The sequence below is a fragment of the Falco naumanni genome, chromosome 1, assembly GCF_017639655.2.
Source record: "Falco naumanni isolate bFalNau1 chromosome 1, bFalNau1.pat, whole genome shotgun sequence".
In the NCBI taxonomy this organism is placed as follows: domain Eukaryota; kingdom Metazoa; phylum Chordata; class Aves; order Falconiformes; family Falconidae; genus Falco; species Falco naumanni.
The window spans coordinates 126,175,104-126,198,074 of NC_054054.1; the positions used below are offsets into that span (position 1 = coordinate 126,175,104).

The window sequence follows — 22,971 nt, forward strand, 5'->3', positions numbered from 1 at the left end:
CGCCGCCGCCGTGCCCAGCGCGGGGCCAGCGGCAGCCGGCGGCCGTGAGGCTCCCGCCGCCGCCGCCGCGCCATGGGCCGCCTCGCCGCCGCCGCTGCCATGTCGGCCGCCTTCCTCAGCCCCAGCCTCGCCTTCAGCTCCCACTTCGACCCCGGTGAGTGCCGCCGCCCCGGGGCCACCCGGCCCCCCGCGACCCCCCGCCCCGCCGAAGCTTCCACGGTGCCCCCGGGGGTCCTTCCCGGGCAGCCCCCCGTCCCCCGCGTTCTTGCCGCCGCGGTCCCCGCCGGGCTCCGGCTCAGCCCCGCACCGGCCGCCGGTGGCCGGTGCCGCACCGTGGGTGAAGCATCCCCTCGCCGCCAAAGGGCACGTTACGGCTCCCGGTGCTGCCGGCGAGTTGGGGTGGGGGGGCGGGGGGGGGGCGGCAGGGGCAGCGTTGCCGCAGCCCGGCGGCGTTTTGTTCCCCGGGGCTGCGGCGGCTCCGGAGGCATCTCCCGCCTTGGGAGGGGACAACGGGGACGGTGGGGATGGGGCGAGGGAGGCAGGTGGTGCCGGGGTTGAGCACCCCGCTGCCCCGGGGGGCTGGGGGTCTCCCTGGGGCCGGGGGGGCTCGGGGAGGGGGCGGCCGTTTCGGGGTGCAGGCTGTTACGTAAGGCACCGCGCTCCGGCCTCGGCCGCGTCGCAGCTGCAGGAAGATGCTGCAGCCGCGGGAGCGGGGCAGGGGCTGCTTTTGTGTGTGCGTGTTTGGGGGCTGCCGCAGCAGCCCCCCCCTCCGCGCCGGCGGCGCCTCGCGGCCATCCCGGTGCAGGGCTTGTGCCTCCCGCCGGGGACCCGCCGCCCGCGGAGCCGCCGCCGAGGTGGGCAGGGAGCTGGCGGTGAGCTCGGGGCTAGCCCGGTGTTTACCAAACCGGGCAGAACGCGTGCTGGGCTCGGGCAGCCAAGCGGCGCTGCCGCGGCTCCCGTTGCCTCCTCCGTCACCGCAAAGGAGGTGAAGCGTTGCCGGTACCGGACGCGGTGGTGGCAGCGGGGCTGTCGGTGCCGGGCTCCTGCATCCCTCCCAGCCGGGCTCTTGCATCCCTCCTCCATCGCCTCACGCTGCTCCGGCTCCCCTGGCAGCTGCGGACGGTCTGAATCCGTGGAGGGATTTAAAAATGAACCACACCAGGACTCACCAAACCACGTCCCCGTTGCCAGAGACTTTGTCCCCAGCCTGCTCGGTATCGATTTCTGTTAGAGAGGAAACCTCTTTATTTGCATCTAAAATGCGGTAACGCTGGGAACAGAGCCCTGTTCCCTGGCTTCAGCCTCTGGTGTGATTTTTCTCTGCATTTTCGTGAGGCGCCCCATTTGCCATGCTAATCCTGTCAACCTGGGGATTTGCGGACCAGGTTTGATTCGAAAATCCTTCTGAAAGAAGGTTTCCGTCGCTGCCCATCGCCATGCTGCCACGCTCCTGGGCCTGGGGCTCGGCTGCTGCCATACAGCTGCCACCCACAGTTACTGGCAAGGAGAGGAATTAAAAGGGGGAACAAACCATATTCGCTCTTTCACAGCTTTGTTGATTTTGTCCGTTTGGCAGCACCTCCTGCCTGCGCGGCATCACCGGCTGCCCTTGCCAGCCTCCTTTCCCTGGGGTTTGCTTGGGCCAGTGTGGAAGAGGAGGCACTTTGCAGGGCACGGTGGCACTGGCCCCACGTCCTTGTGTTTCCTGGAGAGGGACGGTGAGAAGCCACGGCTGCCAGGGGCCAGGCAGCTGAGCCGGCAGCGGGATGCAGTGACAGCGGTGTCACCTGGGGCTGGATGGGATGTGCCAACAGCAGCAGCCTGTGCTCCAGCCTCATCTTCTGTTTTTGGTGAGGCTGCTCGGCTTGGCTGTCGGATGTGCCCATGCTGGGCTGTGCCGGCTGCCCATGCCAGCATGCACCGCTCCTGGTGCCGGCAGCTCCGGCTAGGTGTCCCAGCCCAGCGGCCTCATGGTTCCTGTCTTGCTTCGCCCATCTGCAGGCCATACCCCAGGCGTGCTCCCGTGTGGCGCACGAAGCACTGGAGCCACTGGCAGAGCACCGACCGCCCTGCCAGTGAGAGGCACCAACATGCTGCCTGCCCTATCCTGTAGCCCGGATCTCCCAGCCTTCCCATGGGAATTGGGTGCCCACTCCCTGTCCTGGAAGTGCCATGAGCTGCTGCAGCCTGGCTGAGCAGACGCCACGTGGAGGCACTGGGCAGAAAAGTGCCACATCCCCTGTGTCACCCAGGTGGGCAGCACTTTGCTTTGGGGTCAGTGGCACCCCAGTCTCTCTCAATGAAGCCGATGGCAGGTGCTTGGGGACACGAGGACGTCTCTGCTGGGGGAAAGGGCTGCTCCCCTCCTCGCCTTGCTCCCAGGCTGCACTTCCCCGTCTCAGACCCAGGAGTGCGTTTTGAAATCGTGAGAAACATCCTCTCTCCCCCGCCTATTTTTTCTTCCCCTTTTTGTCGTCCCTGGGGCTGCCCAAGCCTTTCTCCCCTCCCATGGCACCGGTGAGGTGTCGCTGGCTGCTGGTGGCTGCGGTGTTGTCGTTCCTTGCTCCAGCACCCTGCAGTTGGGGGTTGTGTGTTGGCCCTGCGTGCCTGTGCCGGGATGAGCCGGGGCTTGAGGTGCTGGGTGGGGATGGGGGATTGAGGCCGAGGGAGGGCGGGTGGTGCCCCCAGCCCTGTGTTTTTGGTCCTGGCTGCCCCGCGCTGCCATCCACTGTCCCAGGCTGTGCAGCAGCAACAGCCGGCATCACCATCCACTCCTGGCACAAGGATGGGAAAGGCCTTGGGGGACCGCAGTGACAAAGGGGCCACAGCACCCACAAGGACCCTGGCAGCCCAGATGGGGGGCAGGCACCCCCCATGCTCCCACTCCACCACCAACCGTGCTGCTGGGAATGCTGGGGGAGGATGGGGGGAAGGTACCGCTGGGGTACAAAGGGGACATTTGGGGCAGGGAGGTGGGAGCTCCTCGGGCGGGAGGTGCAGGTGGTGGCTGCCGAGAGGTGTAACGCCCAGCACAGCCGGGGCAGCGCCGGGGCCAGCATCCGTCTCGCCACACGTCTCCCGGCGAGGTGCCAGCGGCACAGGGCCTGGCCGTCTGTCCGGGCTGGCAGGCAGCAGGAGCCGGGCTCGCAGGCGGGGGGTGCGTCCCGGTGCCTGCAGGATGCTGGGGGTGGGCAGCAGTGGGGTGGCACATGGTGAGCCCCCTGCTCCAGCACAGCCTGGTGGCTGGGCTGCCGCGGGAAATGGCGTTGATGCAGCACCGCAGTGCAGCAGGGCAGCTGGGCCCCGCTCGGTGGGGGGACGGATCCAGGCAACCGGCAGCATTGCTCCCCCAGGGGTGCCGCTTTGCTCCCCCCTTTTCCCCTCCTTCCCTCCCTCGGCGTGCTGCTCCCGCCCCGCTCCCCCATGCCGCGCACACGGGCGATTACGTTCTGCATGGCGATACGGATCCCTGTCAAAGCCAATTAGGAGAAATTAATACACCGGGGTTGAAAGGGCTCCGCGCTCCCAGCGGGAGGAGTGGGCTGTGACTCACGGGCTCCCTGCCCGGCAGTGGGACACCATGTGCTGGCACAGCCCACGGGCCCTGCCCTCCCCGGCACCGTGTGCTCCCTGCCAGAGCAGGGCTCTGGCGCCCGCCTCGCCGTGCCACACAGCCCACCTTGGCACCAGCCTTGCTGCCCCGGTGGCACTGGGGGAAGTGGGGCAGAAATGGCACCGCCAGCATGCTCCCAGGCTCGGGGCTGCGGCGGGGCACTGCGCTTGCACCTGCTGCTGCATCCTTCCCGCTGACACAAGGGGTCTGCATGTGGCTGGGGGGCTGCATTAAGCCAGGGAGTTTTGCATCCCACTGGGGGGGTCTGCATTTAGGGGTCTGCCCGGTCCTGGCTGCCTGCAGCCAAGGCAGGCAGAGCCGGTGACTCGCACTTCCCAGGTTTTACCTCGCTCGTGTTACGCTGCCTCGCCATCCTGCTAATTCCCTGGGCTGGAAAATCCCTGCCGGGTCAGGCAGCTCCTGCGCTCGGGTCAAAGGGGCTGTTGGGCTGCTCTTGTCCCACGGCTGAGCCTGCTCCTACCCCGTGCGGCACTCACTTGGCCAGCGTGGAGGCACCGGGATCCGCTGCCCAGGATGGACACGGTCCTGGCTGTGCCCTGCAGCTGCTCCGGGCTCTGCTCACCTCCAGCTGCTCCTGCCCTGGCACGTCCCCAGCGGGGCTTTGCTCGTTGTGGGTGACTGAGCCAGGGGGACCCCGCGGGAGCACGGCTCGGCGTGGGGCTGGAGGGTGATGGGGCTGGCGTGGAGAAGAGCCGAGCTGTGCTGACTCAGCGTGCCCAGTGGCAGGAAAATAAATCTCCTCTGGGCATTAATCCCCCTGACAGCCCGGGGAAGTGTTGGTGGAGCGTGCCGCGTGGCGTCTTAGGGCAGTCACTGCCGTAGTATCATTTGCCATCAGCTGAGCCCTGAGAGCTGCTCCAGCCTGGCCTGATGGCCGGGGGCACAGAGGGGACAGGGAGCATCCTGGCTGGCACCGGAGCTGGCATGGGGCTCCCAGTAGTGCTTGGGGCAGGCCGAGGGATGGAGAGGACGTGGGGCTGGCAGCGGTGGGGGGGCTCAGCGCTGGAGGAAAGGGGAGCAGGTCCAGGATTTCCTGCAGAGCCAGTGTCCCGCAGCCTGGGACGAAGGCAGCGGGCGTCGGGGGTCCCACTTCCTGTCCCTTCCCCTCTGCCAGCTGCGGCCGGCATCCTCCTCTGCAGCCTGGTGTCAGCAGCCGTGTTAAAGCAGTTTGTTTTAATTACTGGAGCGAAGGAAAATTCCAGCGTAGGCAGACGCAGTAAATGGAGCAGCGCTGCCCCCCTGGCTGGGCAGGGGCCGGCTCTGCTCTCTGCGCCGGGGCAGGGAGCGGGTCCCCATGGGTGCTCCCAGGCTCCCATCCCAGCTGTGCCAGGGTGTCCCGCTGCCGGGCCACCGCATCAGCCTCCACGGGCCTTCATCTTTCCAAAGTACCCGTGAGGCTGCGTGTTCCTCCCGGTGCTCGCTGCCCTGCCAGCTGCAGCGGCTGCATCCCAGGAGGTGCTTGGGAGCAGGGCTGGGACCTCGGGCCGTCCCTGCCACTAGCACTATGGCAAAGCAGGGTTTTCTCTGGGCTCCCCAGTCCGTGTGTACCCGCGCAGGTGGGTGATGGGTGATTTGGGTGCTGCGGGGCTGGCTGAGAGCAGGTGCGGTGCAGAGGGGTGCTGGGCTGGTGGGTGTCCAGCATCCCCGCAGTTTTGTGCTCTGAGCATCCTCGATGCTGAGCCCCGCTCCCTGCCATGCTGTGGGCTGGGGTGGCCGGGATCTGGGCTGTGTTGGCCTCCCAGGGCTGCAGTGGGGGATGCCCTGACAGTTGCCTGGGAGCAGGGGTCTCCCTGACACCCACTCGAGTGAGCAGCCCTGGCAGCACAGCACGGACCACCGTGCCACCACATGCTGGCAGGGTCACACAGGGCCCTCAGCATGTGCTGCTGCTCAAGGTTAGGACCGGCCACTGTGGCTCTGGGTGGCCCTGGCCACCTCTCGCTCTGCCAGCGGTGGAGGAGCCAGTGGTTGGCCATCCCTGGGGTCCCCTCCGCATGCATTGCCCACTGCCCCTGGGCAGCGTTTGGGTGTGCAGGGCTGCGACATGCCCCTGGCTGCTGCCACATGCTTGGTGATCCTCGTGGTGATGGCACCGCCTGGCTCTGAGACGGGGGGCAGGTGAAAGGGGAGCCCCTGGCTTCCCAGCTGGGGTCTTGGTGGCAGGAGGGGGGTGCTCTGTGGCAGGGGCAGAGCCCCTCCCGTTACCAGACCCCCATGCCTGGGTTTCTGCCTGTGCTGTGGAGCATCCCTCTGCCTGCTCCTCCACCGCTCCGCTTTGGAGCCAAAGCTGCTTGTTTCATAACGCCGCTGAGCATTTCTGATAAAAATAGGCTGCCCCGCTCCGTGCTGCCTCTCCCACTGTTACGTAAATGCTGCTCTGGAGCCTCGTCTCGGTCGGTGCCGCACGCTGCCGTAGCGGGACCGTGGTGCCATGCTCGTGGCCAGCCCCGGTGCTGGCACTGCTGCTGGCATGGGGCTGGCGGGGTCCCTGCTGGGGTGTGAGGGGGCTGGGTGCTCCCCTGGGCACCAAGGGCCGCGGCTGCTCCCAGTCCCTCGGGACAGTGGGCTTGCCATGATGCAGCTGTAGCATCCCTGCCGGCATGGGAGGCTTTACAGCCCCTGATTCAGACCTGGTTTAAAACGCTAAGCAAGAGAATTTGGTTTAAATAATCAATCAAATCTTGCTTTGCATGCTTTTTTAATATTTTATTGTTTTCTCAGAAAATGGAGAAAGTTGATCGCGGTTGGGCTGTGCCGGCTGGAAACCTGGCTCTGCAGCAGGGCGGGCTTTGATGGAGGAACTTGATTTTTTGTTTCTAATCAGGCTGACACACTCGGTGTATGCACAACAATGATGTGGCTTGGCCTGTACTTACTACAGTCCTAGTTTTTATTTCATCACGTTAGAAAATGATGGATGATCTTTTTTTATTTTCCATCTAATTATTTTTTTACTGCTAATTCATCCCAAGGTGATAAAACCAGAATTAAGAGGCAAAAATCAATCCTTTAAAAATACTTCTGCACTGGTTAAATAAGCCCACATTAAAAGATACATAAGGAGAACAGATTAACAAGGCGTGCCTTGCATTTAAAATTAACTGATCTATTAATCACTGGAGAGGTTGCCCGGATGGCCTGGCTGTTTCTGGTGGGAGAAGGTCTCCGGGGCTGAGGGGTACAGGGTGCTGCTTCCTCGTGCCCCGGTTTCAGCCGGCTACTGCGAGGTGGATGCCTGGCTCCAGCGGCGTCTTGGTGGAGGATGCTGCAGGTACCGGCTCTGTGCCAGGCTCCCCGCTGGCATCGGTGGGTAGTGCCAGCCCCGTGGCTGGTCCCGTGGCCCGAGGGACCCGGGCTCAGGGGTGCAGCAGCTGGGGCTGGCCCAGCTTCGTCCCTGCTGCCCAGCTTCCCAGTGCCTCAGTTTCCCTCTGGAGCTGCAGACAAACTGTGAGGAGCAGCCTCGTGCTTGCACGCTAAATGGCGGTGGATGGTTTCTTGCCGCCTGGATGCATGTGGGTGAGCAGAGCACTCATCCTGTGGGGTGTAAAATTGCTTTCTTGGAAGCTGCCCATGGATCTGGGGATGAACACGTTACCAGGGCTGTGTCTGTGCTGGCAGAGCTGCCGGGGCAGGGGAGCCCGAGCCCGTGGCTGGAGGTGCCAACGGGTCGTGTGTGTTTGGGTCCTGCCCTGCTCCCTGCCCGAACCCTGCCTCTCCCGGCTGGGTGCCAGCTGCAGGGTGCTGCTCCCTGGGCTGCGGGGCCCGGCCGGATCGTGGCTGGGGTGGGGGCGGCGGGGCGGGGGGGCTGCACCGACCGTGCTCCCGGGGCGCCGCCGCTCTGTGCGTTACAGATGGGGAAACTGAGGCACGGGGCTGCGGCTGGCACCAGCTCCAGGCAGCAGCGGAGAGGGGTGGTCGCGGCGTGCCGTACCCCGCCCCCCCCTTTCTGCCCTGCAGCTACCGCGTGTGCCCTGGCCGGCCGGGGGCGGGGGTGGGCAGCAGCCGGGTCCCGCCTGCCCGCGGCTTCCCCCGGGCCCGGAGCCCCGAGCCGCCGGGGGGGCCCGGCCCGGCCCGGCCCTTCCGCACACGTCAGCCCCGCTCCGGCCGAGGGAGCAGCGGCGGCCGCGGCAGCGCCCCAGCCCCGCCGCACCGGGCCATGGCCGGCGGGGCGGCCCGCGGCCCCCGGCGAACGTGAGTCAGCAGAGGCGTCGGGGGGTCCGTGCTGCGCCGGCGGCGGGGTCCCGGCCCCGTTAGGAGCCGCGTTCGGAGCGGAGGGCGGGGGGCGCAGGCGGGGCTCTGCCCGCGGCGGCAGCTGCGGGGGTGGGAGGGCAGCGTGCACCCCGCTGCATCCTGCTGCATTGCATTGCACCCCGCTGCACCCCATTGCATCCTGCTGCATCCCGCTACACCCCACTACATTCCGCTGCATCCCACTACACCCCATTGCATCCTGCTGCGCCCTACTGCATTGCATTACCCTGCTGCACCCTGCTGTACCCATTGCATCCCACTGCATCCTGCTGCGTCTTACTACACCCCACTGCATCTTCCTGCATGCCACTATACCCCACTGCATCCTGCTGCACCCCACTGCATCCTGCTGCATTCCACTGCACCCCATTGCATCCTGCTGCACCCCACTGCATTGCATTGCACCCTGCTGCACCTTGCTGTACCCCACTGCATCCTGCTACATGCCACTGCATGCCGCCGCATCCCGCTACACCCCACTGCATCCCGCTGCATCCCACTGCATCTGGCATCCCCAGTCTCTCTCCGCTGCCATTACACTCCCATTTGACGTGGCTGGGCGTGGGGCTGGGGCAGGTGCCCCTGGGGCTGGAGCTGTGTCCTCGCTGCTGCCACCGGACCCCCGCCTGTCCCCACCCTGTGGGGCTGGCTGGGGTGGGGGATCAGTGGTGTGTGGCTTGCACACAGCACCCCGCTGGGTGGGTGGCTGGCCTGGGCTGGCCCTGGGGGCAAGGGGTTACCTGAGTGATGCAGCAGTTCCTGCGGGCTGGGCACGCTGAGCTGCCCGGTCTCATCCTGACCCCCGTGGCAAGGCTGGCTCTGCACCAGCGGTTTGGGTGGGAGTGCTGCAGAGCTGCGGTGGAAAGAGTCCCATGGGACCCCCATGGCTGGGGTGGGGGTGTTGTGATGGAGCCAGACGACGCTGTGCCAGGGGTCCTGGCCCTCCTGGGGTGGTGATGCCCTCCTCACTGACCCCAGCCTGGTGCCCGTGCTGGCATGGTGTGCAGGGCTCAGCCGTGGGGTGCTGATCTCCCAGCCCAGCAGTGCTGCCACCGTGCTGCATGCGCCCACCTGCACCCCCTGCTCAGCTCCGAGCACCCCAGCCTTGCCCCAGAGGCCATCACGGGGTGGGCGTCCGGGCAGGGGAGCGGCTCAGGGCTGGTGCCAGGCACCAAGGCCAGAGTGGGGCACAGTGCCAGTGCCAGGGGACCCTACTCCTCCTCTGTGTGTGTGTGTGTGTGCGGGCAGAGCCTCAGGATGGGGTGCAGGATGGGGTGGGGTCTCCAGCTTCTTTTGAGAGCCCTGGGGTCCTTCAGACCGCATCAGCAGGCCCTGCTCCCTGTGCCCCCCTATTCCTTGTGTCCTGGTGCTCTGGCAGCGGCTGCTGCAGGGCTGTTCGACCTGGTTTTGGGAGCGTTTGGCCTCTGCGATGATGCCGTGTTTCCCGTCACCGTACTGAGCGCCTGCACTGTGGTTACGGGGAAGGGCAGTGCCTGCTTGCCTGCGCAGCCAGGCAGTGGCGGTGGGTTATGGTGGTGGTGGTGCCCCTGTGCCGGCGCCCAGCCCAGTCTGGGTGGTCATGGCTCCCAGCTCACTGGTTGTGCAGGTGGGGAAACTGAGGCAGGACCAGCCAGACCTGGCCAGCCCCTCGGTTTGGAGAGTGGTTGGTTTGCAGGGCTCTGGTTCCCGAGCCGCGGCTGAGAGGCGGCTCAGCTGACAGGCCCCGTTGGAAGGGCTTCTGTCGCCGCGCTCTGCTCCCCGTCGACATTCAAAAGGCTCTTTTCAGTGAGTCATTTTCTCTTTTGCTGTCCCACTATCCAGGGAAAATGGTGACATTCGCGGTGCAAAGTGTGTTCACCATGGAAACCAGCTGAAAGGAGGGAGAACGCCACCCCCTGCTCCTCCCAGGTTCGGCTTTGCATCCACCAGCCTCAGAAGATGGCTCTGGAGCATTTTGCAAGCGCCAGGGAAGAGTCTGGTGTGGCCCGGGGTGTGCCATGGCGCACGGGGCCAGCACATCTGCTCACCGCTGTGCTGGGAGCCGGGGTGCTGTGGGAGCCGGGGTGCTCCATGCCCGCACTGCATGGTGCCGGGCAGTGCCTGGGCACAGGCTGCCGGCTTCTGCCAGGAAGGCAGGACCTTCCCCCAGACCCTCTGTGCCCTTCAGGTGCCTCTCTCAAGGACACACGGGAGCTGGCAGTGCGGTGTTGAGCCCCAGCGCGGGGGGCAGCGTGGTCGGGGCGCAGGGCCGGTGGTGGGGCAGTGCCTAGTGGTCCATGCGCAGGACCCACGTGTCTGCCGTGAGCATCCCCGAGGGGCTTGGCGCTGTGCTCGGTGGACTGCCGAGAGACCGCGGCACTGGCTGGCGATTTGGGCCAGGAGATGGGGCTGGGTGGTGCTGTGGGTTAGGGCAGGGCACCCGTCCCGGCCCCGTATCCTGCAGGGAGGGCATGGCGCTGAGCACGGCGTGCGGCTCCTCGGCAAGGCCAGCTCTGCTGGCAGCGCCATGGCCTTCCGGCTTCCTCCCACCACAATTGCGCCGGTTGTCTGGGCAGGCGCTGGGCAGAATAGTAATGTGGCAGCTGCAGCCGACGGCAGGCGCCTGGGGGGGACGGGCCCCCCGTGCTCCCAGCCGCTCCAAGGGGATGCAGCGTGGGCAGCGGGTGCTGGCACTCGGGGCGTGCTGGTGCCTGGAAGGTGTGGGGCACAGCTGTGTCCCTGTGCCAGGGGTCCGGGGCCCGTGTGGGGCCAGGGGCAGGAGCTGTGGTTTGCCCCGCTGGCACGCGGGATGGTGGGGGGGCACAGGCGGAGCTGCCGCTGTTGGTGGGAGCAGGGTCTGCCCTGTGCCAGGGCAGGGCTCGCAGCAGCGCTGGCAGGTCTCCGGCAGACCCTTCCCCTGGGGGATCTATGTGGGCAGGACAGCTTAGGGGCTGGCTCTGCCTGGGCGGGGGGGAACCAGCTTCCCATCCTCCCAGCTCCTGCAGGAGCAGCATCATCGGGCCTTGGGATGCCGCCTGGGCTGGGGCTACTGGTCCTGTTGCCGTACCCACCGGAGGGCAAACCCTGGGGCTGGGCAGGGGTGCCTGGGACCCCTGAGCTGGTGCAGCCCCCCTCCACGGGGTGTCATTACCACCCTGCATCTGTGGTGAGCGTACCCCTGACCCCCTCCATGCAGTCTTCCACTGAGGTCCTGCTGTGGCTCTGGGGCCCCCCCTGCCCCCCCCCCCCGTCCTGGCCATGAGCTGAGCCAGCGAATGGTTCACAATGGTGCTGGGACCCCTGCACCTCCTGAGCACTCCCTACGAAAGCCCCCACCAGCCCCAGTGTGCCCTCATGACCCGTGACCCCCCTCCCGGGCAGGACCTCCCCGCACAGCCTCACCCTGCCCTGGTGCCCCCCAGCCCTGCCCTGAGCCCACACCCCTCCTGTCCCTGCAGACGGCACCCCCCTTAGTGAGCTCTCCTGGTCCTCCTCACTGGCCGTCGTGGCCGTCTCCTTCTCGGGGCTCTTCACCTTCATCTTCCTCATGTTGGCCTGCCTGTGCTGCAAGAAGGGGGACATCGGCTTCAAGGTGAGCTGGGGCCATGGGGGGCTTGTCTTGGGATGGGAGGGTCTTCTCCCCAGGAAGGACAGAGGTGCCCAGTGGCTCCTGGGGCCAGCCCCAGCCCCAGTGCAGGATGTAGCCCAGCTCAGGAGAGCACTGCGCAAGGAGGGCCCAGCACCCCTGCCTGCCAGGGTGCTGCCAGGGCTCGGCATTGCTGTGAGCCGTATCCTGGCCCGGCCAGGATCCCCACTCAGCACAGAGCCTGGATGCTGCAGGGCTCGGTGTCACTGGAGGTCATGTCCTGATCCAGCCAAGCTCCCTGCTCGGCAGAGCATGGACGTTGTGAGGGTCTTGTCCTGACCCAGCTGGGCTCCTGGCTTTGCAGAGCATGGACCTGCAGGGCTCAGCATCTTTGCAGGCCGTATCCTGACCCATCTGGGCTCCCAGCTCTGTGCGGGGCCAGGCCACGGCATGGTTAAGGGCTGTGGCAGTCCCACCCGCACACCCCCGGGGGTGGGAGGCACCCTGACCTCACAGGCACAGAATGTGCCGAGAAACAGTTTTTCCCTAATTGCTGGGATTTTTGTGGAGGCTTGTGGCGCCCGCGGGGGGAGGGGGTCAGGCAGGGGGGGAACACGCTGGGCCGTTGTGTAACTGTCCCACACCGGCTGGAGCACCTCACCGTGCCGCAGGGGAACAATGAGCCCCCTCGTGCCCCCGCACGGGTTATATAGGGGCGCACGGCCGGGGCCGGCCACTGCCCGTCTCTGGTGGGCTGCAGCGCGTGGCACCGCTGGCGGGGTTGGCAGCACCATGAGGCAGGGCTGGTCGCGGGCAGGGCGAGATGCTCACCATCGCCTACCTGCTCGCCCAGGCAGCTTTCAGGGGCCGGGGGCTGGCCAGGCAGCGTAGCCAGGTAATGGGATGGGGCGGTGGGGAGGGGGTGCCTGCCCCAGGGCAATCCCCACGGCGGGGGTGGTGGGGGGTGTGTCTGCCGTTGGGGTACAGGCAGGGCTGCGTGCTGGGAGGGTGTGACTTGGGGGTCCCCATGCCAAGGGCTGTGCAATGCACGGGTGACCCCAATGGGGCGGCGGGCGGCGAGGTTCTGTGGGGCAGGCTGTCGGCAGCGGGGAACCCGCAGGGTCAGTTGTCTCTGCTCGGTGTGTGCCCCCCCGCGCGCCCCCCGGCCCAGGAGTTTGAGAACGCCGAGGGGGATGACTACGTGACGGAGCTCTCGGCCCAGGGCTCGCCCGCCCCCCAGCATGGCCCCGAGGTCTACGTCCTGCCCCTCACCAAGGTCTCCTTGCCCATGGCCAAGCAGCCGGGGCGCTCAGGTAAGCCGGGGCAGGGGCAGGCATCGGTCCGTGCAGGACCCCTGTGAGCTGCAGCTGGAGGGGGGTCCTGCATCACCGGGCTGCGGGGTAGGGGCTGTGGGGTGGGGATGGTGGGTCGCCCCTGCTCCCCTCCTCCAGCAGAGCCCCGGCTCTGGCAGGAGCAGCTCCTGGGCAGGGGACAGGCACCGGCAGTCCCTGGGGAGTGCTGCCGCTGTCACACTGTGTCAGGGTCACCGGTGGCCTGTCCGCAGCCCTGTGCATGGCACCAGCCCAGGGAAACAGCGCAACCCCCACTAGCATGGGCCGGGGCACGGGTACCCCGAACTGTGACACCCACAAGCCCTGATCCCGTGTAAACAAGCCCATGAGTGGGAGAGGAATGTGGGGGGTGCCTGGCCGCATCCCCCTCCGGCCCAGCGTCACTGCCTGGCCCAGAGAATGTCAGCAGTGTGGCAGGGCTGCGCGGTGCGCGGTGGCATGGCACAGCCCAACAATGGCCCCATTGCTGCCCGCCCTTGGCACGGGTGCCCGAGGGGCAGGACCTGCGCCGGGGGCAGCCAGGAAGGGGCTAAATGCCAGAGCTTACGCTGGGCTCGGCTTTGCTCTCCCTGGTCCCTGGGGAGCAGAAGGGGCAGGGAGCCAGCTCATTTGGGGTCACCAGTGCCCCGTGTCCCCTGGCTGGCGGGAGGATGCCTGAACAGGAGGACGCCCTGGCTGCGGGTTGCCTGGGGATTTCTGCGGTGGGGGCTGCTCAGGAGCACCCCAGGGCAGTGCAAGGCCTGGCACCGGCTGGCACGGTGGGGACGCCACGGCTGGGCTGGGACCGGCGGGGCGGGCGGGCGGGCGGGCAGGAGGGCGCGCAGGCAGCTGGATGTGCTCTGTTACAGTGCAGCTCCTCAAGTCGGCGGACCTGGGGCGGCAGAGCCTGCTCTACCTGAAGGAGATCGGGCATGGCTGGTTCGGCAAGGTGAGCGGCAGGGACAGGGTCCCCCAGGGACACCCGGCGGGATGCTGGCTGTGGGGTTTGGGGTTCGGACAGAGGGGACGAGCCTGTCCCTCACCCCAGGTGTTCCTGGGGGAGGTGAACTCGGGCATCAGCAGCACTCAGGTGGTGGTGAAGGAGCTGAAGGCGAGCGCCAGCGTGCAGGACCAGATGCAGTTCCTGGAGGAAGCGCAGCCGTACAGGTACATCTGGGGTCACTCTTGTGCTGCTGCTGCACCGGGCACAGCCAGGAGTGGGGATGCTGTTGGATGGTGCCTGGTCCCCCCTGTGCCACGTCTGGCTGCCAAGCAGAGCCGGGGCTGGTCTGTGGAGGTGCCTGGCCACGCTCTCTGGGGAGCACGGCTCCATCTCAGCCCCATTGCTGTCTGCCTTGGGCTTGTCATGGTGGGCCAGGGGCTGTGCTGGGAGCCGCTGGCCACGGCATGGGGGCAGCGGGCTGCAGTGAGGTCATGGGCAGAACAGGGCCGGGGGTGGGGGGGGCACTGAGCTGCTCCCTGCCCCAGCAAAGCTGAACAAATGTCCCTTTGTGGTGTGTCCCGGGGCGCTGGGACGTGCTGGTACCCGCTCCCGGCAGCCCCCGTGCTGGCCCCCGGCGCAGCGGCAGAGGAGGCAGGGAGATGGTTCCCTGGGGGCTGCCGCCGTCCCCCCGCCCCAGCCAGCACGGTGCCGATGTGCCCCGTTGCTCTGCCCCGCACAGGGCCCTCCAGCACACCAACCTGCTGCAGTGCCTGGCCCAGTGCGCCGAGGTCACCCCGTACCTGCTGGTGATGGAGTTCTGCCCTCTGGTGAGTGCCGTGCGTGCCCCGTGTGCTGTCCTGCTCCCCACAGTACTGCGGAGGGGCTTGTAGGGCTGCAGGCAGGGCAGGATGGGGGGCATGGGTGCTCTGCCCTTCTGGGGACAGCTGAGCCCCTGGCGAGCCCAGCGCTGCAGAGGGTGATGGTGGCACTGCCCTGCAGGGTGACCTGAAGGGGTACCTGCGGAGCTGCCAGGGGGCTGAGGCCATGACCCCGGACCTGCTGACCCTGCAGAGGATGGCGTGCGAGGTGGCCTGCGGCGTGCTGCACCTGCACAGGAACAACTACATCCACAGGTAGGCTGGCCTGGCACCCCGGGGGGCTGGGCAGGAATCGGAGTGTCTGGACTTATGGGGTCTGCAGGATGCCAGTGTTCCCGCACCACCGCTGCTCCTCCTGCCCAACAATATCCTGGTGCTGAGTGAGTTGCAGACAGAGACTCCAGCATCAGTGATTTTGTTGAGGAGGGGGCGTGCTGCCACCGGGGGACGCCGGACCTTCCCCACCTGAGCCAGGCTCTGCAGGTGGGTCCCCACGAGATTGCCCAGTGCTGTGGCTGGGGGGATGTGGGGTGCCCAGCTGTGCCAGAGAGGGACTTTCCTACAGGCATCCCAACCTCAGTGGACCCTGCTGTTCCGGGGTCTCGCGTGTGCCCCATCTGCGTGACCCCTCCAGGGCTGGAGCAGCCGCCCGGGAGCCCAGCTCCGTGCCAGGGCTCACGTTGCCCGGGGACAGCCGCTTTCTGCTCGGCTCAGCGCGTGACAGATGGGTGGATGGACGGAGGCGCAGCCGGAGCCGCGCAGGCATTCCTGCTGTGCATTTGGTGGCTGGGTATCGGCACGCCCAGTGTTTGGCAGTGAGACCACTGGCCCGGCCACTGTACAGCTGTCCCGCTCCCGCTGCCAGCCTGCCGGTCATGGTGCTGCCCGGGGGGTCCCAAGCACAGACCCTCGGCCTCCAGGTGGTGGGTGCCCCCCACCCCGACCCCTCCTGGTGGTGGTAACAGCACTGGGTTTGCTTGGCAGTGACTTGGCCCTGCGGAACTGCCTGCTCACCGCCGACCTGACCGTCAAGATCGGAGACTACGGGCTCTCACACTGCAAGTACAAAGTAAGGCTGGTTTGGGAGAGGAGGGGGCTGGGGGCTGCGCTGGGACCCCATGGCACCCACACATACACATGCACAGAGAGACGCGCTGCACTGAGCCCCGCACCCCCTGCCGCACACACAGTCCCCCTCCGCAGCTGTGCCGGGGCAGCCCCCTGGCCCCTGGGCTTTGCCGGGGCAGTGGGGGTGGGGGCTGCTGCCCCACAGACCACCCTGCCAGGGACTCTGTGCCCCAGGACCAGGCTGTACCCCAGGGCTGGCAGCTCCCGCTGAGCACAAAGCTGGGTTCGCTCCCCCCGAATGCCCTGTCCCCCTGCCCAGCGGAGTGCAATGCTGCTGGGGCTCCCTGCCACTGCCTGGGCTGGCCAGGACATGCCCCTCTGCCAGGGCCAGGGCCCTGCAGGCAGCTGCCAGCACATCAGCGTGGGGGGGCTGTCTGTCTGTCCCTGTCTGACCATCCCGCTGGTTCCTGGCTGCTCGCAGCTCCCGGCAGGGCTGGGATTGCAGGGCTGGGGCTGGGGGGGCTCAGGGTGGGCAGCCAGGGGCAGCTGGCAGAGGGGAAGGAAGGATGCGCTGGGAGGCAGAAAGGAGAGGTGGGTGCCAGGAGGAGCGGAGCGAGTGGAGCACATGCCAGGGGGGATCGGGGGGCTGGGGTGCAGTGATGGGTGGCCGGGGAGGGCAGGGGGCGGGGGGGGCAGGGGGCGGCTCTTGCTGTGGTGTGGCCAGTCCCTTACGTGTAGGTTTGACGTTCTCTTCTCGTACTGACCCTGCATACTTGGCAGGACGACTACTTTGTGACGGCCGACCAGCTGTGGGTGCCGCTGCGCTGGATCGCACCCGAGCTCATCGATGAAGTGCACGGCAACCTGCTCATCGTGGACCAGACCAAGTCCAGCAACGTCTGGTGAGTGGGGTCTGGGGGGGTACCGGGGGCTGTTGCCAGGCACGGCGTGGGCTGGTAGCCGGAGGGTGCAGGGGGAAGTGTCTGCCAGGAGTGCAGCCGCAGTGGGATGCATCAGGGTGGATTGTTTTTGGGGCTGCTGGCTGGTATCGAGGCGGGGTGTCCCCATCCCCCCCCCAGCATCCCCTGCCCTGCCCGCAGGTCGCTGGGTGTCACCATCTGGGAGCTGTTTGAGCTGGGCAGCCAGCCCTACGACCACTACTCCGATCGGCAAGTGCTTGCCTATGCCATCAAGGAGCAGCAGCTCAAGCTGCCCAAGCCCCAGCTGAAGCTCTCACTGTCAGAGCGCTGGTGAGGACCTGGGCCGGGCTGCGGCCACATCCTGCCCCCTCCCCTCTCCCAGTCCCCAGGTGGGCAGGGGGCTGGGGCTGACCCTCACCCCTCGCCACGCCAGGTACGAGGTGATGCAGTTCTGCTGGCTGCAGCCGGAGCAGCGCCCGACGGCAGAGGAGGTGCACCTCCTGCTCTCCTACCTCTGTGCCAAAGGGGCGACGGAAGTGGAGGAGGAGTTTGAGAAGCGCTGGAACTCCATGAAACCCAACGGCAGTGCCAGCGCCAGCCACCACGGCCCCGAGCTCTCCTCCTTCCCGCTGCTGGAGCAGTTCTCGGCCGATGGCTTCCCCTCAGATGGGGATGACATCCTGACTGTCATGGAGACCAGTCACGGCCTCAACTTCGAGTACAAGTGGGAGCACACCAAGACCGAGCACTTCCAGGCACCTCTGGGGTCCCTGAGCCCCAGCAGCGCCGCCCGGTACCACGACCTCTACTACCCGGCCACGACGGCGGGGCGCCTGAGCCTGGGGGTCTCGCCCTCCTGCTACGAGTGCAAGCCGCCGGGCTGCCCCAGCCTGCCGGCCCCCGGTGTGGTGCCCATCCTGGGTGCCCACAGCCCCTCGCTGGGCAGCGAGTACTACATCCGCATCGAGGGGCCTGGGGAGGGCGGCGCCGAGCTGGACTATGCCATGTGCGCCTACAGCCCTGCGGGTGAGCGGGGGTCCCTGCGCCCCCCGTCCTGCTGGAGAGCCCAGGGTGCCCAGAGCGGCAGCACGTACGACTCCGACAGCAGCCCCACCGTCTCCCTCAGCATGGAGCCGCTGCTGGGCCACGCGCCGGCGGCCGAGGGCTCCTGGGAGTGCGCCGAGTACTACCCCTACCCCTGTCCGGGGCAGGAGCCGCAGGGCTACGAGCCGTCCCCCAGCCACGGGGCCGAGGGGTACCTGCTGGAGCAGGAGCCCACCCAGCCGGGGAGCCAGAACTGGGCCATCCCCGCCTTCCAGCCCAGCATCTTCACCGACCCCCTGGGCGTCTCCCCGTCGGTGAACTGCACCTACAGCCCCCGGGAGTACGGGGAGCCGCGGGCACCCCTGCCGGGCGGGCGGCTGCTGGGGCAGAGCGGGGCCCGGCCGGACAGCGTGGCGCTGGAGCTGGGCGAGGACAGCCCCCCCGGTGCCCCCCGCCCGCAGGGTGCGAGCCCCCTGGTCCAGCGGCAGCCCTGGGCCTCCAACAGCTCCTCCAACAACAACATTGGCAGTGGCAGCCCCGCGTCCCGCGAGCCCCCGGCTGGCGACAGCTGGTGCTACCGCCGCATGATCACCTTCCGGGGGCTGATGGCCAAGCCGCTGGGCACCGTGCCACGCGGCCAGCCCCAGCTCGGGGGGTCCCCGCCGGGCCGCGACTTCCGCCGCCCGCGGCAGGGTCAGCCCCCCGGCACCGCCGGCGGCTCCTCCTCTCCGTGCCGCTCGCCCTCCCCGCGGCGTCAGGCCTGGCACAGCCGTGACTCATCAGCCTCGGGCCGCTCGCAGGCAGCAGCGCTGGCTGCCAGCCCCGCCGCGCCGTGGGGCCCCGGCACGGCCCCGCCAGCTCCGGCAGGGGCCCAGCACGATGCCCGCCCGGATGAGAGCGTGGAGGGGAGCAGCCCTGCGTGCAGCCCCCTGCCCCACACCGTGGCTGCAGTGGGGCTGGGGGAGGCCACCCCCGTGGCTGGCACCACCGTGACGAACGCCGGATCCCCCGCAGAGCCTGGCACGGACAGCACCCAGCCTGCACCGGAGACCGCCGAGGCACCCACGCCGGCGCCCGGGGAGGCTGCCACTGACAGTGGCACATGCGCTGCCAGCAACGCGGACCGGGCGCCAGACAAGACGTTCTCCAGCTCTGGCTTCCCCGGCGCCGAGGAGGGGAGCGATGAGGACACAGCTGAGCTGACCTCTGGCGTCTTCACCGACTCCTCCGGGGAGCGGGTGGAGGCGGCCCCAGTGTTGAAGTCCCTGCAGAAGCAGGTGGGGACGCCAGACTCCCTGGAGTCGCTGGACATCCCCTCCACAGCCAGCTCCTGCGAGGTCTGCAGCCCCACCGCCTTTGCGCCCGCCGGCCAGCCCAAGGCCCTTGACAGCGGCTATGACACTGAGAACAACGAGTCCCCTGAGTTTGTCCTCAAAGAGCCCCATGAGCCCCGAGAGCCAGAGGCCTTCAGCCAGCTGGGGAAGCCACCCCCGGGGCTACCGGGGGGCGAGGGCTTGGCCCCCGAAACGCAGCTCTCCACCTCCTTGGGGGCTGAGCTGCACAGCCTCGTTGAGAAGAACCCCTACCGCGACTCTGCCTACTTCTCCGACTACGACACTGAGGCCGAGCGCGGCCCCAAGGACGAGGAGGACAGTGATGGGTCCCAGACCCCAGAGGCAGAGGAGGTTCCCCGGTCCCCTGCGCAGGACCTAGGGCGAGCCCCCATGCTGGGAGAGGACCCACTGCACCCCCCGGGAGCACCCAGCAGCCCCCCAGCAGCGCCTGGCCTCGAGGTGGCAGTGGATGTGCCGGCAGCGGGGGTTTTGGTGGGGGACTGGCAGGGTGCAGAGGCGGGGAGCACCCCGGCCACCCCCGCGGGGCAGGTGCCTGGCACCGAGCAGCGACCCGCTGGCACGGGGCTGGTGCCGGGCAGCTCTGCGCGCCCCAGTGGGGACGTCTGTCCCCCGGGCTCTGTGCCACCCAAGGCTTTCTTCTTGACCCCGGTGCTGGCGAGCCCTGGGGAGCCGGTGTCCATCCGAGGGACCCACGTGCCCGAGGGCCCCCCTGGACTTGGGGGAGCCGTGGCTCGGGGTGAACAGACCGTGCCCTCCACGCCGGGGCTGCCCCTGGAGGGGACTGGGGTGGGCGATGCGCCAGGGGGTCCCAGCACACTGCTACGGGGGGGTGACTTTCCCCCCGGCCTCTCCCCACTCCTGTCTGCCCGGGAGCCACGGCCGGCTGCCCCCGAGTGCTGTGAGGAGCCGGAGGAGGAGGAGGAGGACACGGAGGATAGTGACGAGTCAGACGAGGAGCTGCGCTGCTACAACATCCAGGAGCAAAGCGAGGAGAGCGAGGAGGAGCCGGCGGCCGTGCCCATCGTGGTGGCCGAAAGCCAGAGCAGCAGGAACCTGCGCAGCCTTCTCAAGATGCCCAGCCTGCTCTCCGAGTCCTTCTGCGAGGACCTGGAGCGCAAGAAGAAGGCCGTCTCCTTCTACGATGATGTTACCATCTACCTCTTCGACCAGGTGGGTGACCGTGGGGTGGGCAGACCTGGGCGCTGGGCACAGCCCCGCTGCCTTGTCGGATGCCATCCTTGTGCACAGGGACCGGCGCTGGGAGCCACCCCCAGGCGTGCCACCAGTGAGGGTCCCTTTCTGCCCATCTCCCCTTGTGCAGGAAAGCCCCACGCGGGAGCTGGCTGAGCAGAGCTTCCCGGAGCCCCCCCCGCCTTTGGGGCAGCCCCCCGCCGGCAGCAGCCCCCCCAGCCCAGCAGACAGGCTGAGCACCTCGGATGACTCCTCAGACGGCAATGCCTCGGAAGAGAGTGAGGGGCTGGGGGGTTACGGGGGGGTGGCAGGCCGGGCTGTGGCAACCCTCGCAGTGGGCTTAGCTCCCTCGCTCTGTGTCGCAGGTGGTGGCTTCGAGTGGGATGACGACTTTCCGCTCATGCCGGTGAAGCCGTCCCTGATGGCCTCACTGACGGGGACATCGACAGAGCCCGACGCGGCTGTACCTGAGCTGCCCACCCTGCCCGCACTGGTGCCGGCGCAGAAACAGGTGCTGCCCATCCAGTTCTCCCGGTTCACGGTCTCGCCTGCCCCGGTGTCCCGGTTCTCCATCACCCACGTCTCTGACTCTGACATGGACTCCATAGGAGGTGAGTCCCCCTGGCGTGCTGCTGGGTGGGCGGCTGGGACCCCCTGCCACCCTCAGCACTCCGGAAAGCTGCTGTCCCTCAGTGCCAGCCGTGGTGGGAGCCAGCAGCATGTGGGACGCTCCATGGGGATGGGTGTCCCACGGGAGCGCTGGGACCCACTCATGCTGCTTCTCCGCTCATTGCAGGCAGCAGCGAAGACGGCGACCGGGAGTGAGCCAGCCGGGATGCCGGCCAGGCAGTGCTCCGGCACTGGCACCAGTGCAGGATGGCGGGACCGGGCGCGGGGTCTGGCTGTGGGCTCCCAGACCGCGCTCTGGATTTTTTTTAGGCAGATTTTATCGGAAGGAGCTCGTTTGCTGCTGCGAGTGGGAGCGGGGCCGGCAGGGCCCAGGGCCAGGCGGTGGGTGACAGCTGTGCGTGTGTGTGTGTGTGCGCGCGTGTGTGGCTGTGTGTGCGTGTGTATAAATAGACACACATATATATATATATACATATATATATATATATAAAAATTATAGCATTTAAAGGGTAGTGCCCTGACCTTGCTAACATTTGCCGAGTGTCCCCCCCAGTGAAGTCTTCCCCCTTGGCTTCTTGCCCACGTGTGCTCCCCGAGGCAGTGTTTGTCCCCACACCCCCATGCCGCCCCTCCTCTGTGCCGTGCACTTGGTCTCGCACCTCGTGGTGGCTTGGCCGCCCCACGGCGTTTGACAGCAAGGGGCTGCCGGCTGCTGCCGCTGCTTGATGTTGCCTCGAGTGCACCCGCTGCTGTGCCGGGGCTGCTGCTGACTCTCGTGCCCCCTGTGCCCAGGGTGGGCAGCGTGGCTTGGGGGGGCGCTGGGGAGCTCCCCCTTCCCTTGCATTTTGGGGAGCAGTCCTGGCCCGGTGAGGGACCCTGAGGGCTGGCGGGACCCTTGCCCTGCTGCAGTGGGGAGCAGCACGAGGAGGGCTGGTGGGGGGGTGGTCCCGGCTGCCACCCACATGGGGTGGACCCCCGGGACCCACCTATTTTTGTATTTAAAGAAAAAGGATAAAAAAAATCCAAACCCACCCTAAAAACAAAACTTGCTGTTGACTGAACCCACAGTGATGCGATTTTAAGTTAGTGCTGCCAAAGAGACATAACGAGGCGGGGGGGTGGGGGTGGGGGGGTGGGGGGGGGAGGTGGTGGGCGCTTGCAGTTCTTTGTTCCATTTTTTTGTTTGTTTGTTTTGTTTTGGGTTTGTTGGTTTTTTTTTTAATTCATTTGAGGCTTAGGATAATTGTGCAATTCCAGCTTCCAGAAGGAAATGGAAGTAAAGCGGAGCTGAGCGAAACCTTGAAATCAGGGCTGGTTCCTTTGGGGTCTATAGACCAAACCCTGAGGTGAGAAATGCCCCCCCACCCCCACCCTCCGCCCCATCCCCTGCAGCCCCCCTGGCTCCCACCACCCCCCATGCACATGGGGCGAGGGCACACGTGCTCGTGCACGGACACACACGTGCACCTACGTGGCATGGGGCAGGTGCTGGGGCCGGGGGGTTTCTGCTCCACACCAGGGCCCGGTGCCGTGGGACGAGCCTGTCCCTGGCTCAGCACATCTCCGGCACCACAACGCTGCTCGGGGCCCAGCCTGGTGCTGGGTGCTGGCAGCACCACGCTTGCCCACCCTTTGCCCACCTTCATGGGCAGCCCAGCCTGGAGCAGGGTCCCCAGCTGGGGCCCTCTTGGTGGGCAGAATGCTGCTGTAGGGGCCCAGGGGGCTGTGCCTCCCACCCCCACCCCCACCCCACTCCCAGGGGACAGCCAGGGTCCAGGTGGGACCCCAGTTTCAGCCCCAAAATCCAGGGCAGCTGTGCCTGACCCATACCATCCTCACCCCCCCCCCCCCCAGCCCCTCCCCCCGCCAGTTGGCAAGCCACTGATGACAATTACTGTTTTATTTAAGTGATTTATTTAAGCTCTAACCTGGCTTGTAACCACCTGCTCCCCCCACCCCCCCAGCCCCACGCTGGCCGGTGACATGGGGTGCAGCACCCGTTGCTGGTGCTGGGGTGCTGCTGGGCAGGAGTGGGATGCACCCAGGGGGGTGCCCTTCCCACAGCTCCCCCCCGCCCTGTGCCCGCCCCTCCCCGCCCCCCAGGCTGCATTGCGGGGGGCTTGCTCTGCATTGTGGGGTGGGGGGAGAGTTTGCTCGACCC

General features: G+C 67.2%; 1 protein-coding gene across 6 annotated transcripts in view; it reads left to right on the forward strand.

The window, feature by feature from the left end:
• Positions 1-22,971, forward strand: part of AATK (apoptosis associated tyrosine kinase) — a 24,000-nt gene continuing 1,029 nt past the window's right edge. The window contains exons 1-16 of one of the 6 annotated variants that reach the window (XM_040582153.1): positions 136-154; positions 9,707-9,793; positions 11,323-11,456; positions 12,571-12,763; positions 13,651-13,730; positions 13,830-13,948; positions 14,464-14,551; positions 14,724-14,857; positions 15,587-15,671; positions 16,451-16,572; positions 16,771-16,920; positions 17,024-20,159; positions 20,311-20,458; positions 20,546-20,791; positions 20,977-21,191; positions 22,068-22,156. In XM_040582153.1, the coding sequence (XP_040438087.1) occupies positions 11,412-11,456; positions 12,571-12,763; positions 13,651-13,730; positions 13,830-13,948; positions 14,464-14,551; positions 14,724-14,857; positions 15,587-15,671; positions 16,451-16,572; positions 16,771-16,920; positions 17,024-20,159; positions 20,311-20,458; positions 20,546-20,791; positions 20,977-21,005 (4,575 nt within the window). In that variant the 5' untranslated portion in view covers positions 136-154; positions 9,707-9,793; positions 11,323-11,411 and the 3' untranslated portion in view covers positions 21,006-21,191; positions 22,068-22,156. Of the gene's footprint in view, positions 155-7,500; positions 7,826-9,706; positions 9,794-11,322; positions 11,457-12,039; positions 12,346-12,570; positions 12,764-13,650; positions 13,731-13,829; positions 13,949-14,463; positions 14,552-14,723; positions 14,858-15,586; positions 15,672-16,450; positions 16,573-16,770; positions 16,921-17,023; positions 20,160-20,310; positions 20,459-20,545; positions 20,792-20,976; positions 21,192-22,067; positions 22,157-22,971 lie in introns of those variants that run through there. The other 5 variants (XM_040582152.1, XM_040582149.1, XM_040582150.1 and 2 more) reach the window with 5 other exon arrangements.